This window comes from Ranitomeya imitator, chromosome 1 (genome assembly GCF_032444005.1).
Source record: "Ranitomeya imitator isolate aRanImi1 chromosome 1, aRanImi1.pri, whole genome shotgun sequence".
Classification (NCBI taxonomy): domain Eukaryota; kingdom Metazoa; phylum Chordata; class Amphibia; order Anura; family Dendrobatidae; genus Ranitomeya; species Ranitomeya imitator.
In genome coordinates, this window is record NC_091282.1 from 881632474 (window position 1) to 881648770 (window position 16297).

The 16297-nt window shown below is 49.5% G+C and overlaps 1 protein-coding gene across 4 annotated transcripts in view; it reads left to right on the plus strand.

Moving 5' to 3' along the window:
* Positions 1-16297, plus strand: part of CENPC (centromere protein C) — a 365318-nt gene that overhangs the window by 75006 nt on the left and 274015 nt on the right. For all 4 annotated transcript variants that reach the window (XM_069743120.1, XM_069743122.1, XM_069743124.1 and 1 more), the window contains 2 exons: positions 550-626; positions 5135-5192. In XM_069743120.1, coding sequence (XP_069599221.1) covers positions 550-626; positions 5135-5192 — 135 coding nt within the window. The remainder of the gene's footprint in view (positions 1-549; positions 627-5134; positions 5193-16297) is intronic.

Sequence of the window (16297 nt, forward strand, 5' to 3'; positions counted from 1 at the left end):
AAAAAAATAAACTTTTTTTGAATTTGCCAAATGGCTGCAATGAAACAGTGTGAAAGATTTAAAGGGGTCGGAATACTTTGCATACCCACTGTATAATGGTTTGGAGATCCTCTTGTGCTCTGTAACCCAACTGATGCGGGGGAAAGGCTCCACCCTTTTTATTTCAGTCAGTTTCTTGTCCTTGGTGGGCAAATCCCTCTCTCAGGTGTGCTGTTACAGGTTCAGGAAACAACTGTTACCGGTAAGTCATTTTGGTATTGTACTGTATTTCCTGTTTTCCGCATTTTACATTCAAAAATTCCTCATTTTCAGTGTTTCATTGCTATATTAGAATTTAGTTGTAGTGGAGTAAAAAGCTATTGTGATACTTGAAAGTTAGCAAATCATTAATGATTTAAAGCATGTTGTCGGTAAATATATATCAATATTATTTATATATTTTTATATATATATATATATATATATATATATATATATATATATATATATATATATATATATATATATATATATTTATATTTAATATATATTTTCTTTTTTAATATTCAGCTTCCACCTCAGACGTTGATTCAACTGTTAATAGAACTTCATCACCTGTGCAAGTTACAAGTCATCAAAGCAGAGAGGTAAAGTGAATGTGCTTTTAGAGTGACTGTCCTTTTTACATCAATGTGTTTTTACTTGCTGTCCATTTTGAAACCGCAAGCTCAAGTATAATCTACCATATTTTTCGGACTAGAAGATGCCCTTTTTTCCCCCATGTGAGGGGAAAATGGGAGATGCGTCTTGCTGTCCGAATGCAGGCTTACCGGGGTGTTTCAACGGTGGTGGAGCAGGGTTTCCTCCTCAGGCAGCCAGAGTTGGCAGAAGTGTGGAGATGCTGCTGCCCGTTGTTGGCGGTGAGCAGAGAGGATTGCATCATTGGTCTTCCTGTGGCCATTTTCCCAGCCGAGATGCCAATCTGCGCATGCGCCGCCTCCGGCAGCCCACGGCTTCATTAAAATGGCCACTAGGAAACCAATGATGCATTCTGCTCTCTGCCAACAACTGGCCGTAGGGTCTCCAGCACTGCTGGAGAGACCTTTTTTCTTTGCTTTTTCTGGTGACTTTTAGGGCCCATTTACTGGTTCAGGGAATGGAAGGCAGCTATGCACCGGTAAGCAGTGTTTTCGTGGGGGGGAGGTTTTGTGTGTCCAGCTAGTATTGTGCCTTTAGTCACAGTGGCTTTTGCTGTGGGGTATGCAGTCCCTCCAGGTGTTGCTGCACATGTGGGTGGGCAGCACGTGGGTGGGCAGCCGGCCAGGACCCTCGTGGGTCTCAGGAGTGGTCCAGGAATAGAGTGACTGACCTTTTATAGGTGCCGTGGAGGGGGGCCAGTGGGAATCTGTCTTTCTCTTGTCCAGGAGGTGCAGATATTGGCAGATCTTAGTAGGTTTTCTGTCTGGTGTGGGAGCTGCTCCTTTTGGCTGTGCTACATCCTCTTTTTTTTTTTTTTTTTTTTTTTTTTTTTTTTATATTGATTGTAAAAACGCCACTTCACCATATAAGAACATAACCCTCGTTGATCTGTTGATGAAACGATATTCATTGGTCTTGGGGAAATTAACAACATACACTAAATTCTAAAAAGATTATACCGTATATACTCGAGTATAAGCCGACCCGAGTATAAGCCGACCCCCCTAATTTTGCCACAAAAAACTGGGAAAACTTATTGACTCGAGTATAAGCCTAGGGTGGAAATGCAGCATTTACCGGTGAATTTCAAAAATAAAAATAGATCATTATTTCCCCATAGCTGTGCCATATAGTGCTCTGCACCGTTCATATTTCCCCATAGCTGCCATATAGTGCTCTGCACCGTTCATATTTCCCCATAGCTCTGCCCCATATAGTGCTCTGCACCATTCATATTGCCCCATAGCTGTGCCATATAGTGCTCTGCACCGTTCATATTGCCCCATAGCTGTGCCATAGTGCTCTGCACCGTTCATATTGCCCCATAGCTGTGCCATATAGTGCTCTGCACCGTTCATATTGCCCCATAGCTGTGCCCCATATAGTGCTCTGCACCGTTCATACTGCCCCATAGCTCTGCCATATAGTGCTCTGCACCGTTCATACTGCCCCATAGCTCTGCCAAATAGTGCTCTGCACCGTTCATATTGCCCCATAGCTGTGCCCCATATAGTGCTCTGCACCGTTCATACTGCCCCATAGCTCTGCCATATAGTGCTCTGCACCGTTCATATTGCCCCATAGCTCTGCCATATAGTGCTCTGCACCGTTCATATTGCCCCATAGCTGTGCCCCATATAGTGCTCTGCACCGTTCATACTGCCCCATAGCTCTGCCATATAGTGCTCTGCACCGTTCATATTGTCCCATAGCTGTGCCCCATATAGTGCTCTGCACCGTTCATACTGCCCCATAGCTCTGCCATACAGTGCTCTGCACCGTTCATATTGTCCCATAGCTGTGCCCCATACAGTGCTCTGCACCGTTCATACTGCCCCATAGCTCTGCCATATAGTGCTCTGCACCGTTCATACTGCCCCATAGCTCTGCCAAATAGTGCTCTGCACCGTTCATATTGCCCCATAGCTGTGCCCCATATAGTGCTCTGCACCGTTCATACTGCCCCATAGCTCTGCCATATAGTGCTCTGCACCGTTCATATTGCCCCATAGCTCTGCCATATAGTGCTCTGCACCGTTCATATTGCCCCATAGCTGTGCCCCATATAGTGCTCTGCACCGTTCATATTGCCCCATAGCTCTGCCATATAGTGCTCTGCACCGTTCATACTGCCCCATAGCTCTGCCATATAGTGCTCTGCACCGTTCATATTGTCCCATAGCTGTGCCCCATATAGTGCTCTGCACCGTTCATACTGCCCCATAGCTCTGCCATACAGTGCTCTGCACCGTTCATATTGTCCCATAGCTGTGCCCCATACAGTGCTCTGCACCGTTCATTTTGTCCCATAGTTGTGCCCCATATAGTGCTCTGCACCGCACCGTTCATTTTGTCCCATAGCTGTGCCCCATACAGTGCTCTGCACCGCACCGTTCATTTTGTCCCATAGATGCTCCACATAAATCTGTGCCGCCGCTGCTGCAATAAAAAAAAACAAAAAAAAACCACATACTCGCCTCTTTTGCTTGCAGCTCCCAGCATCCGGTCCCGGCGTCTCTCCGCTCTGACTGATCAGGCAGAGGGCGCGGCGCACACTGTATGCGTCATCGCGCCCTCTGACCTGAACAGTCAGAGCGCAGACGCCGGGAAGATGGAGCGGCGGCTGGAACGCGGACAGATGAATATTACATACTTACCTGGTCCCAGCGATCCTGACGCTCCCTCTGCCTGTCACAGCTGGTCTTCGGTGCCGCAGCTTCTTTCTCTATCAGCGGTCACCGGCACCGCTGATTAGAGAAATGAATAGGCGGCTCCACCCCTATGGGAGGTGGAGCCGCTTATTCATTTCTGTAATGAGCGGTCCCACGTGACCGCTGAAGAGGGGAAGAAGCTGCAGCACAGAAGACCGTGGGACGGCAGGGGGAGCGTCAGGATCGCTGGGACTAGGTAAGTATGCCTCAGCGCCCTCACCCCCTCACCCGCCAACCCTGCCACCCACCTTGACTCGAGTATAAGCCGAGAGGGGCACTTTCAGCCCAAAAATTTGGGCTGAAAATCTCGGCTTATACTTGAGTATATACGGTATATATATTTTTCTAAACGGCCATGAAAATAACTTAAACTATACACTTTGGTATTGATGTAATTGTACTGACCTAAAAAAAATTTGTGGAGTCATTTTTACTGCACAATTAGCAAAGTAAAAATTATATGCACACTTTTTTTTTTTTTTTAAATTTCTGCTCACTCTAAATTTTTTTGTTCATTCATTTTACCACACGATGCATGGGAAAATGGAGTTGTCATTCTGAACTACAGCTCAAGTGCAAAAAACAAACAAAAAAAAGTCCTTATGGATCTTTCCTTTGAAAAATGAAAATGATGGCTCTTTGAAAAGGGGAGAATAAAAAGTTGAAATGGCAATAATGAAAGACTGAAAAGGAACTTGACAGCTGATGCATGCTGCCCATTGATGAGGCAGAATCTAGCTGATGCTGGCTGCGTGATTTCAGCTTGGTATATTTGACTCTGTAATGCTGCGTGCTTATCTAGGGAAAGACCTGTCAGTCATTGGCAGCGGGCAGGGAGAAGCTGGCGGGAACTGCCTGTTCTGACTAGTCTCCCATTTAGCCCTGTCTTCAGCAGCTATTAAATTGTTTCACTGTGAAATGTTGCAGCGTTTGAGTTGCTTACCTGGCCGAAACCCAGCCAGTGGCTTGGGCAGCATGTATTAGCGGTCAACTTCCTCTTAAGGGGTTAATTATCTAACGTCCATTCCCTGTAGTAAGCCCTTAAAGCTATGCATGCTGCTGTATAGAGAGTACTGAGTGCTTATGTTATGGAGGGGAGATGTGCAGTGTATGACCCATATGTAGTTTCCAGTGGGGTGAGGGGTGATGTGAGTGAGATTAAAAAAAAAAAAAAAAAAGACTCCTTTAGAATAGGCCTATTTACTGATTACGGTAATCTAGGGGGTGAAAGGTCTGAGGTATTTCTGGAGGAAAATAATTGTTTTCTGCTTCTTCTGACAGCTCTGTGGCTTGGGTGGGATGGGGTGGAGGTCAGATATCCAACTCTGCTCCATATGTAACTGGGTTATAAATTCCCAGTTCTGCCAATTGCCTCATATTGTCCACAGTAATAGTAGTAGATACAGTTCTGTGTCCTGACTAGATCGCTCCTACACTTTCTTCTGATGCCTTTTTTCATTCTCCACACCATTATGTACCCCCCCCCCCACACCGTATAGAAGTTTACCTTCTTTCTCCAACCTGCTCACTCATGGTCTGCCAATCCTATGTAAAGTGCATGTTACATGAGATTCAGGGCTGATCTGCTTAACCCTTTGATGAAATTAGCAAACTTTGAAAGGGAAATAGGCAGTGTATGAGTAGAGAGATCCATCTCATGTTGCATTGCAATTTATATAGGCTAGTCTGTCTGTTCATTTGTGGATTTCAAACAGTTTTTTTTTCCTTTTTATATCCATGAATAGGAAGAAGCCCAAGATGCTCCCACATCTTGTGTAAATGACCCACCTGGACAATTGAAAGGTACCTACATAGTTCAGTGTTACTTTTTAATGACTGTTAGTTTTATTTACAGTTAAAGCTCTGTTTATATTGCAGTTTTGCCACCTTGTCAGTGTCTTGTCGAGTCTTTGTCTAAAGTCCTGTAAAAGGTATTCGGATGGAATCGCTGACTAGGCCAATGACTTCATTCAATGAAGCAAATGTAGTCGCAATGTCAGCTTTTCTGAGGCTGACAGAAAATTGCAATTGAGTACGCTGACTTGCGGCTAAAACATAAAAAAACCCAAACCATTATACTTACCTTCCTGCGCTCCCTCGCGTCTTGTTCCGATACTAGCATCTGATTTATGCTTGTAAGCAGGGGACGTCATGCGCTGCTTACAAGCAGAGCACTGCTGCCGCAATACTCGCAGCGCCTCATGCCAGGACTATGTGCTTGGAGGGCAGTGAGTATTCACTGCTATTTAGTAGCACGTGCAGTGTTAGCTGCAGCCTTGTTCCCATGGGAGTGGAGAGAAGTGAATATTCATTTCCCTTAAATAGTGGGTACACGTGACCGCCCGGCTGCTGCAGGAAGCCAGTGTGCACTATTGAAGAGAAATTAATATTCACTGCCAGCAAGAATATTCATTTCGCTTTAGCAGTGGGCTCAGGATTTAGCTGCAGCATCTGGCTCCTGCCTCATGTGACCCGCTGCTGTCGCTCTGCCTACATCTTCTGGACCCTCACTCAAATATAAGCCAGGGGTGGGGGGTCGGGGTTTTTTTCAGCACAAAAAAATGTGCTGAAAAACTCTACTTATACTTTAGTACGTATGGTAGTTTTAAGGTTGACTGTAGACTTTAGTCCATAGAGTCAAACTTACGGCCTAAAATGTTGATCCAGAAGAAGGGAAAAACCACATGGGGCAGACATCAGTAGCTCCATATTAGGGGAAAAATTCTTTCCTGACTCCATTTGACAATCAGACTAGTTGCCTGGATCAATGCCCCATCACAAAATCTAGTGTCCATAACCTGTAATATTATATTTATCAAGAAAAGGCATTCATGGCCTTCTTGAATTTTAGTTGTGAATCAACTATTTCAACATCATGTGGTAGAGTTCCATAGTCTCACTGCTCTTACAGTAAAGAATCCGCGTCATTCTAATTTCTCTATTGCCTTTCATTGGGGGACACGGGAACCATGGGTGTATGCTGCTGCCACTAGGAGGCTGACACTATGCAAATAAAAGTTAGCTCCTCCTCTACAGTGTACACCCTACCGACAGGAAGTAGGATATTCAGTTTAGCTTAGTGTCAGTAGGAGGTGGACATGGGTCTTTCATTAGACCCTTATCTACCTCAATGTGCGTCGTTTCTTTTCAGGTTTTCCGGAAGGGATACAGGGTGAGCAGTCACACCTGTACTCCCACAATGCGGACTATGAGTACGGCGTGTACTGCCACCCCGTATCCTCATAGATCCCTCTCCAGGACCAAGATCCTAGCACACAAGCGTGCTCAGAAGTCCGGTCCTGGCTCCGTCCCCCACCCACTCGCCCACCAGAGCCTGTCGGTTGGAGGAGACGAGGTCGTCCACTAGCTCCCTGGACGTCTGATATCTTCCCCGGATTGAGGTTAGTCAGAACGGCGTGGGATATTTTAGGTGAGTATTCCACATACCCCCCCCATGCTGTTCCGCCTGAGAGCCTCCACTAATCCGGGGTGGTCACTGGAGCAGTCCTAGTTCAGTGCTGTGCAGTTTTTCCCCAGGCTGCCTTGGCCTGGTTGGTGCCCTATTGGCCCCACGCGTGGCAGCCGTGCTACTTTGGTGGCCGCATAACTGAGCCTGGCTTGGGTAACCACGCTGCCTTTTTCCTGCCGCACTGTGTTCTGACGCGGCGCCGCGGCCGTGCAGCCAGCCGCGCCGTTTCCTCCCCCGGCGCTGCCCCCTTTCTGGCAGCCGCACCGGCTTCCTCCTGCAGCCGCACTTCTTTTCTATCACAGCGTTGCTGCCTTGCAGGCAGCCGCGCCGCTTTCTTGTGGCCGCACTTTCTCTCCCGCAGCGGTGCCACTTTCTCCTGCGGCCGCGCTGCGCCTGTTTTTGCAAGGTCACCGCACCGTTTGTCCCGACGACCGCGCCCCTCCCCAGCGGCCGCCGGCCCCTAATTTAGGCCCCGGCTTCTTCTGGGGCCTACTTCCGGCGCCGCGTCTCCTCACTTCCTTTCCCTCAGGCGGGCTTTTCTCCCGCCCGGCTTTCATCGGCGAGCTCCGCCCCCGGCGCCATCTTGGTGCTCCTGGCCTGGCGGTTAGCCCCGCCCTATTTTCCCTGCGCCCCTGAAGGGGTTTTTCGGCATCAGGACCACCTTGCGCTGGCTCCTCAAAGCGCATAGCCTGGCGTCCTCATCCCTTGCGGCTCAGCATTGCAGCCGGTCCCGGACAGAAGTGTCCCAGAAGTCTGCTCTGTCTGCCTGCACCCCTGCATTAAGGACCATCGACATCATGAAGTGCAGCTTTCCATCCATCACCTGTCGTGAGTAGCTCTGATGCAGACTGACACTCTCCTCTGCTTTCCTGTCCCCTAACCTTCTGGCTTCTTCAGGGGTTCCTTCGCCATGTCTAATCTTAAGGGAAGTCGCTTTTGTCCTCCCTCTTCTGCCTTAGTCTAACACTTTGCGTGTTCGCCTTATGCCCACCGCAGCGTCTGCCGTGAGTACCTCTGCACCGCAGACTGATACTCTCCCCTTCTGATTTTTTTCCTCGGACCCATTCGGTCTAATTTTAAGGGAGGTCGCTTCCGGCCTCCTACCTTTTCTCAGGCAGGCCTGCAGCAACCCACATTATACTCACCGCCTAGGACCCCCCCCTGCTGCTCCGCCTCAGAGCAAAGTCCCCATCCTCTCTGTCTTTATCAGTACTGGATCTCACACGGGTGTCCCAGACCCTTGTGTCCGTGCCTGATCGGTTGCCCCTGCAGACTTCCGTAGTAGCCAGCGGGTCGCAAGAAGCTCCGTCCAAGTCTTCTAATACAGGCCGCGAAAGATCCAGACAAGAACGCCGGTCTGAGTTCTCTTCTCGGTCCATTTCGCCCCACGGTCCTTCTGTGGTCGACTTCCCCCTGGTCTTTCCCCCCGGAGTCAGACGAGGCTTTCTCTGATGCACCTTCAGAGGATATTTTGGGTCCGGATTCGAACCAAATCGCTAACATGAGGGATATGGTTCAAAGCCTCATTGGAGCGACCAATCAGACCTGTGGCATCAAAGATTCCTCTACGAAACCCGCAGATCAGGCGGTTTCGTTTAGACGGTCTAAACTACCTCCCAAGGTATTTGCTCCTCATCCTGAATTCGAGGAGCGTCTGGCTAGAGGAAGAGCGAATTCGACCAGACGTTCTCAAGGAGACAAGCGTCTTGGAGTCACATATCTCTTTCCTCCGGATCTCATTGCCAACCGGAATGAGAGGCGTTGGAGAACGACCTCTCCCCCTGTGTATCCGTCGGCTGCTAGACTTGCCACCAACACAGTCCTTACGCTGTCCGGTGGGGCGACTCTGAAAGATTCCATCGATAGGATCATGGAATCCTTCGTGAAGTCTGCTTTCGAAACTGCCGCATCATCCCAATGCCCGGCTTTGGCTTCCACTTGGGTTTCGAAGTCTGTATCTGAGGGGCTAAACAACTCCGTTGGGGCATTCAAGCTGGAGCTCCATCAGGCCGGCTGGCGGAACTTGCCACCCAGATTACTCACGCCGGGGAATAATTTATTCCCTGGACGTCGCGTCTTCTGCCGCACAGGCGCCCAGTAATGTTGTTGCCAGCCGTCGCTCTGTTTGGCTCAAGAGTAGTGTTGAGCGATACCTTCCGATATCGGAAAGTATCGGTATCGGATTGGATCGGCCGATATTCAAAAAATATCGGATATCGCCGATACCGATACCCGATCCCAATGCAAGTCAATGGGACCAAAATATCGGAATTAAAATAAACCCTTTCTTTCCTTGTAGGTTCATTCTACATGAAGGAAAACAACTAAGAATAATGCAGGATGTATTTGGGGAGGTGGCGGAGACATTAAAGGCATAGAGGTTTAGCCCAATCAAATAGAATAGCATGACTTTTTTTTTTTTTTTTTTTAAAGACGTTCGGAGTGACAAAGATATTGACTATGTAATTTTTTTTAAATTTTGTCAGATATTGATGTTTCACTATTCCACGCCCTTCCCCTTATTTTTTTTTACTTTTCCCACACTTTCATCTTCGTCATCATCAGCATCTTTGACATCAACTTCTTCTTCACCTTATTCATCTTCTTCTTCATCTTCTACCTATTTTTTTTTATTACATTCTTCATATTCATTTTATTCAACTGTTATTATTCTTCCTATTCTACTTCTTCATCATATTCTCATTTGTGACAGGCATTCCCGTAGTTATCTATAAAAGTTTGAAGATTACACCTTCCGTTCTGCCAGTCACAAAAGTTACATTTGTCCACGTTCAATTTGGCCTGCAGCATCAGGCTTTATCCAGGGGCACCACGAGGAGGAACTGACTCACCCCCATACACTGCTTAGTCTTCTTCTGCATATAATTTAGATAATATCTTTTGCTCTGATATTAAGTGTTATGCTTAATGTTCTTCTGCTCTTTGTTCTGCAGCCTCTTGTTCTTCTGCTTCTCGGTCTTCCATGTCGTCGTCTCCAGGGTCGTCGTCTCCGCCGTCATCGTCTCCGCCGTCGTCATCGGGGTGGTCTTCAGGGTCGTCATCTCCAGGGTCGTCGTCATCTCACTGGTTGTCGTCTCTGGTGTCGTCGTCATCTTAGGGGTGGTCTTCCGGGTCGTCGACTTTAGGGTCTTCAACTTGGAAATGTAGCAGAAGGTACAAGAAGGCTGAGAAAATGCCGAGAACCAGCTGATGGAACTGGAACTCGGATGGCTACCCGAAGGTTCAAGAGCCTATGGAACTACCGAGGACCAGCTGACGGTGCTGGAACCCGGTTACTGAGCTGTAGGTGCCCGCGCTTAAAAGCACTACCAAGGACCGCCTGGCGTTGGCGGAACTCGGATACCCAGGAGGAGGCACCTAAGCCAAAGGCTCAGCCCGGAACCAGCTGACGGTGCTGGAACCAGGTGGTGGACCCGAAGGCCCACAGGAGAGGAGAGAACAGCTAGGCCGCGAGGCAGCCGCAGTTACCGAACCCCAACAGTCCTACAGGGGGAGCTTGACCTACTGGCACTACAGAACCAGCCTTGACTACCAATTCACGCAGCCCACATAGGAAGCTCCTAAACTGGAGGCACCCTGGAGTTGGTTGCAGGACACTTTGCCGGCTACACAGTGGGGGAACAGCTGGCGTTGCTGAACCCCACTGACACAATGGCGGGTGTTTTTCTCTGTGCAGCTACCCTGTTTCCCCGAAAGTAGGACCCCCCCGAAAGTAAGACAGGGTGGGGGTTTCGGGGGGGTCCTCCAATGTAAGGCCTCCCCCGAATGTAAGGCAGGGTTGGGGGGGCCGCTGTGAAATGTAAGGCCCTTACCTTTGGGCCGCCGCTGTCCCCCATTGGGTCCCCAGGCTCCAGAGGTGTCCTCAGGTGCAGCTGGGCGGGTCCAGTGCTCATGGGGTTAAGTCGCCGTGTTAACCCCGCAATCCGCCCAGCTCAACAGCTCATTGGCCGCCCCTGCTCCCCACGTCACCGCCGGCCCCCGGCTCGAGCGCTGATTGGCCAATCAGCTCGAGTGCTGATTGGCCCAGGAGCTCGAGCTGTAATTGGCCGCCCCAGCCCCACGTCACCGCTGTTTCCCTGCTGATTGGCACAGCGTTCCCTGCAGCACAGGCCTTCTGCACCCACAGCCGCACCGCAGAGGAAAACGTCCAGCATTTAAAAACCAAGTAGGGAAACATGTACTGTATAGGGTATGGGGCTGTGTGCAGTGGGATACGGCACTGTTATGGGGTATGGGGCTGTGTGCAGTGGGATACGGCACTGTTATGGTATGCAGGCAGAGGGTATACGGCAATTACCGTACAGTACCGTACCGTAGTGTGTACGGTAGTAACAAGATATTCTTGATACGCTACATTTGTTTTATTCTACTGTTTGGTGATGACCGACTCTTCAGCATGTTAATAAATGTTGATTTATTGGTTAAAAAGAAATTGTCATTTTTTTTTCGGCTAATGTAAGACCTCCCCCGAAAGTAAGACAGGGTGGGACTTTTTGGAGTAAAATTAATGTAAGACAGGGTCTTACTTTCGGGGAAACACGGTAGCACTTCCGGGCAAAAACTAGCGGTGTTAGAGCCCAGGGGCAGCAGGAGTAGGAGAGGAGCATAGTGTAGGCCGAAGCCTAGTTGAACCAATTTCAAAGGTAACCTTTAACCCCCCCTCAGGTGTTACAAAGTACAAGAGCCACACCTTCTGCAGCATTAATGCTGCACACGTGAAAGGTTGCTCTATTAATTTGTCTTGCACACGCTGAATGAAAGACGTACACAATTTAGCCCATTCTACAGTCAAACTGTAGTGGAGGCGTGACTTGTATTTTTAAGGAGACGCAGCACAGGTGTCCCAAATAACGCCTTGGTGCTTGGCGCAGCTTCCTGAGCGTTATTTGCTGTACAGGAGTCTGCGCTCTTGTGTTATCCCCTGGCAATGCCCTATTAGCGCTGCCCGTCTTATGACATAATTTCATGTTGGCCGCTGCGGTTAACGATGGCCATAAATCCCAGACCCACAGTGCCTTTTCATAAAGTCACACTGCGGTGCTGGGATTCGTGGCCTTGAGCAGTAAATATTTTCGCCGCTCACACACGTCCTTACACCTGCTTCAGACTGGTCGGCCTCTGCTGATCCCTTCTCGCATGCCGCGGCCATGAGGCCGCACAGTCTGAAGAAGGCGGAAGGAGATGAGTGACGACAGGCGAACATATGCACTGCTCGTGCCCATAAACCACACCCTCGCTGACAAAATAAATAAGACAGCGAGGGGCGTTGTTTCACGCAGGGCGGATGCACAGGCGCAGCCAGCTAACCATGATGTCAAAAGACGGGAAGCGCTACCAAGGGGGGTGCTGCGTATCATTAGAAAGGAAAGTCACACCTCAGGGACAGTGGAATGGTCTCAATGAGACACATTTTGTACGTGTTGAGTTCCACGTGGGCAAGGAGAAAAACTCAGCCACCTTGTACAAATGCAGCAGTACTGCTGAACAAGGTGGCTGTTATACATAGAAACACCTGGGGGTGGGGGGCAGGCTCCCTTCAATTTCAGTTCATGTGCCTGCGTGGCGTATGCAGGTCACGTTGCCGGCTACACAGCAGGGGAACAGCTGGCGGTGCTGAACCCCACTAACACATTGGCTGGTGTTCTTCTCTGTGCAGCTAGCATGTCCGGGCAATAACTGGCTGTGTTTGAGCCCAGGGTCAGCAGGAGGAGGAGAGGAGCAGAGTGTAGGCCGAAGCCTGCACTGGTGGCAGCTTTTGTTCGGTTGTGCCAGCGTGGCTTGTGCTGGACACGTTGCCGGCTACACAGCAGGGGAACAGCTGGCGGTGCTGAACCCCACTAACACATTGGCTGTTGTTTTTCTCTGTGCAGCTAGCACTTCCGGGCAAAAACTAGCGGTGTTAGAGCCCAGGGGCAGCAGGAGGAGGAGAGGAGCATAGTGTAGGCCGAAGCCTACTTGAACCAATTTCAAAGGTAACCTTTAACCCCCCCTCAGGTGTTACAAAGTATTAGAGCCACACCTTGTGCAGCATTAATGCTGCACAAGTGAAAGGTTGCTCTATTAATTTGTCTACTTGCACACGCTGAATGAAAGACATACACAATTTAGCCCATTCTACAGTCAAACTGTAGTGGAGGCGTGACTTGTCTTTTTAAGGATACATTTCAAAAACCTGACCTGCACATCCAAACATAGACTGAGTGTGAACAGGTGCTGAACCCAGAGTCGCCAACTCGTATATAGTTAAATAAATAGGGCAGCACACTGCAGCGCCAAAACATGCAAACTTGAAACTATTTATTTAACTATATACGAGTTGGCGACTCTGGGTTCAGCACCTGTTCACACTCAGTCTATGTTTGGATGTGCAGGTCAGGTTTTTGAAATGTATTCTCTAGCCTTCTGATCGTGCACTCCCCGCCTCCTAGCTTCAGGTGTTTTAATTATAGTAGGTCCAATACCCCTCCACATAGAGAGAGAATTTGAGTCCAAGAAGAGGTTTTTACATGTACCCATTCAGATGGAGACGTTTATTCTCAGTGAGGTAGGTCAAACGTAGGACCTCGTATAAGAGAGATGCCTTAACGTGGCTACGAGGTACACATAAAATTGGCCATTTTTGTGCGCTAAAAGCTCTCATTTTTCATATTTCTAGTGCAGTAATGCAGTTCAAATTTCGTTTTTTCAAGTTTGCATGTTTTGGCGCTGCAGTGTGCTGCCCTTTTGTCTTTTTAAGGAGACGCAGCACAGGTGTCCCAAATAACACCTTGGTGCATGGGCGCAGCTTCCTGAGCATTATTTGCTGTACAGGAGTCTGCGCTCTTGTTATCCCTTGGCCATGCGCTGTTAGTGCTGCCTGTCTTCTGACCTCATTTCAGGTCGGCCGTTGCGGTTAGCGATGGACATGAATCCCAGACCCACAGTGTGTTTTCAAAAATTCACACTGCGTGGCTGGGATTCATGGCCTTGTGCAGTAAATATGTTTGCCGCTCACACATGTCCTTACACCTGCTTCAGACTGGTCGGCCTCAGCTGATCCCTTATCGCATGCCGCGGCCATGAGGCCGCCCAGTCTGAAGAAGGCGGAAGGAGATGAGTGAACACAGGCGAACATATGCACTGCACATGCCCATCAATCACACCCTCGCAGCGAAAATATGAGACAACGAGAGGGGTTGTGTCGGGCAGGGCGGACGCACAGGCACAGGCAGCCAACCAATGATGTCAGAAGACAGGCAGCGCTAACAAGGGGGGTGCTGCGTGTCATTAAAAAGGAAAGTCACACCTCAGGGACATTGTAATGGTCTGTAATGAGACACATTTTGTACGTGTTTAATTCAACGTGGTCAAGGAGAAAAAATCAGCCACCTTGTACAAATGCAGCAGTACTGCTGTACAAGGTGGCTGTTATACATAGAAACACCTTGGGGTGGGTTGCAGGGTCCCTTTAATTTCAGTTCATGTGCCTGCGTGGCGTTTGCAGGTCACGTTGCCGGCTACACAGCATGGGAACAGCTGGCGGTGCTGAACCCCACTAACACATTGGCTGGTGTTTTTCTCTGTGCAGCTAGCAGTTCCGGGCAAAAACTGGCGGTGTTTGAGCCCAGGGTCAGCAGGAGGAGGAGAGGAGCAGAGTGTAGGCCGAAGCCTGCACTGGTGGCAGCTTTTGTTCTGTTGTGCCAGCGTGGCTTGTGCTGGACACGTTGCCGACTACACAGCAGGGGAACAGCTGGCGGTGCTGAACCCCACTGACACATCAGCTAGTGTTTTTTCTGTGTAGACAACACTTCCAGGTGGCAACTGACAGTGTTGAAACCCAGGGAATCAATGAGGAGCAGAGTGTAGGCCGAAGCCTGCAGTGCAGCAAGTTGAAAGGGAACCTTTAACCCCCCCTCCAGGCATTTGTTGCTGAAAGAGCCATCTTGTACAGCAGTAATACTGCACATGGAAAATGGTGGCTCCTAAAATTATGCTCCTTGCAAACGCTGAAGTACACACTCATATAATGTGTCCCCTCACACCGTCAAACCGTCACGGAAGTGGGACTTTCCTTTGTAATGTGACACAGCACAGCCGTCATTCCAACCCCCTTGATGCCGTGCGCCACCTCATCAACGTAGTTTGGTTCTGTCACGGAGCCCGCGCTGTAATTTTATCCCTTGGCTATGCACAGTTAGCGGTGCCCGTCTTCTGACATCATTTAGGTGTCAGGCTGGCAGTGCCTGTGCGTGAAAGCTGCCCGAGATACAACCTCGCAGTGTCATCTAATGTAATCCCACTGCGGGCCAGGGATCCATGGGCATGCGCAGTGCATATCATCGCCTCTCACTCACCTCCTTCCTGCTTCTTCAGACTGTGCGGTGTCACGGCCGTGGCATGCTATTAGGGATCAGCTGACGCCGCCTAGTCTGAAGAAGCGTGAAGAAGGGTAGTGAGAGGCAAGTATATGCACTGCGCATGGCCATGGATACCAGGCCCACTGTGGGATCCCATTAGACGACACTGCTGCACAGGCGCAGCCATCCTGACACCAAATTATGTCAGAAGACAAACCGCGCAAACTGGCCATGGCCAAGGGATAACAGAACAGCGCAGGCTCCGTGACAGCTTAAAACAACGCTGAGGAGGCAGCGCATGGCACCAAGGGGGTAGGAATGACGCCTGTGCTGCGTCACATTATGAAGGAAAGTCCCAGCTCCGGGACGGTATAACGGTATCAGTGAACACATTTTATAAGTGTTAAGTTCTGCGTGTGCAAGGAGCTAAACTAAAAGAGCTACCTTTTCCTTGTGCAACATTACTGCTGCACAAGATGGATCTTTCAGTAACAAACGCCGAGGGGGGGGGGCGGTTCAGGTTCCCTTACATTTAGGTTGTTGTGCCAGCGTGGCGGTCGCAGGACACATTGCCGGCTACACAGCCGGGGATCAGCTGACGTTACTGAAACCCAATAACACTGGGTCGTATGTTTTGACTGTGCAGCCTGCACTTCTGAGCCGCAACTGGCGGTGTTGGAGCCCAGGAATAGCAGTTCAGGTGGTAGAAAGATGAACACATCAGGAGACCTGGATGACACCCAATTACTTAATCAGGCAGAGGAGTGGCAAATTCCTGCGAGATCCAGGCCTGGTTCATTTTCAGGAAAGTAAGCCGGTCAACGTTATCGGAGGATAGTCGCATGCGACGGTCTGTTAGTACACCACCTGCGGCACTAAAGACACGTTCCGATAAGACACTAGCCGCGGGGCAAGCCAGCACCTCCAATGCATACTGGCTTAGCTCTGGCCATGTATCCAGCTTAGAGACCCAAAACTTGAACGGGGAAGAGCCGTCTGGGAGTACACTAAGAGGGCAAGCCATGTAGTCTGTCACCATCTGACGGAACCGTTGCCTCCTGCTGACTGGAGCCGCCGGTGAT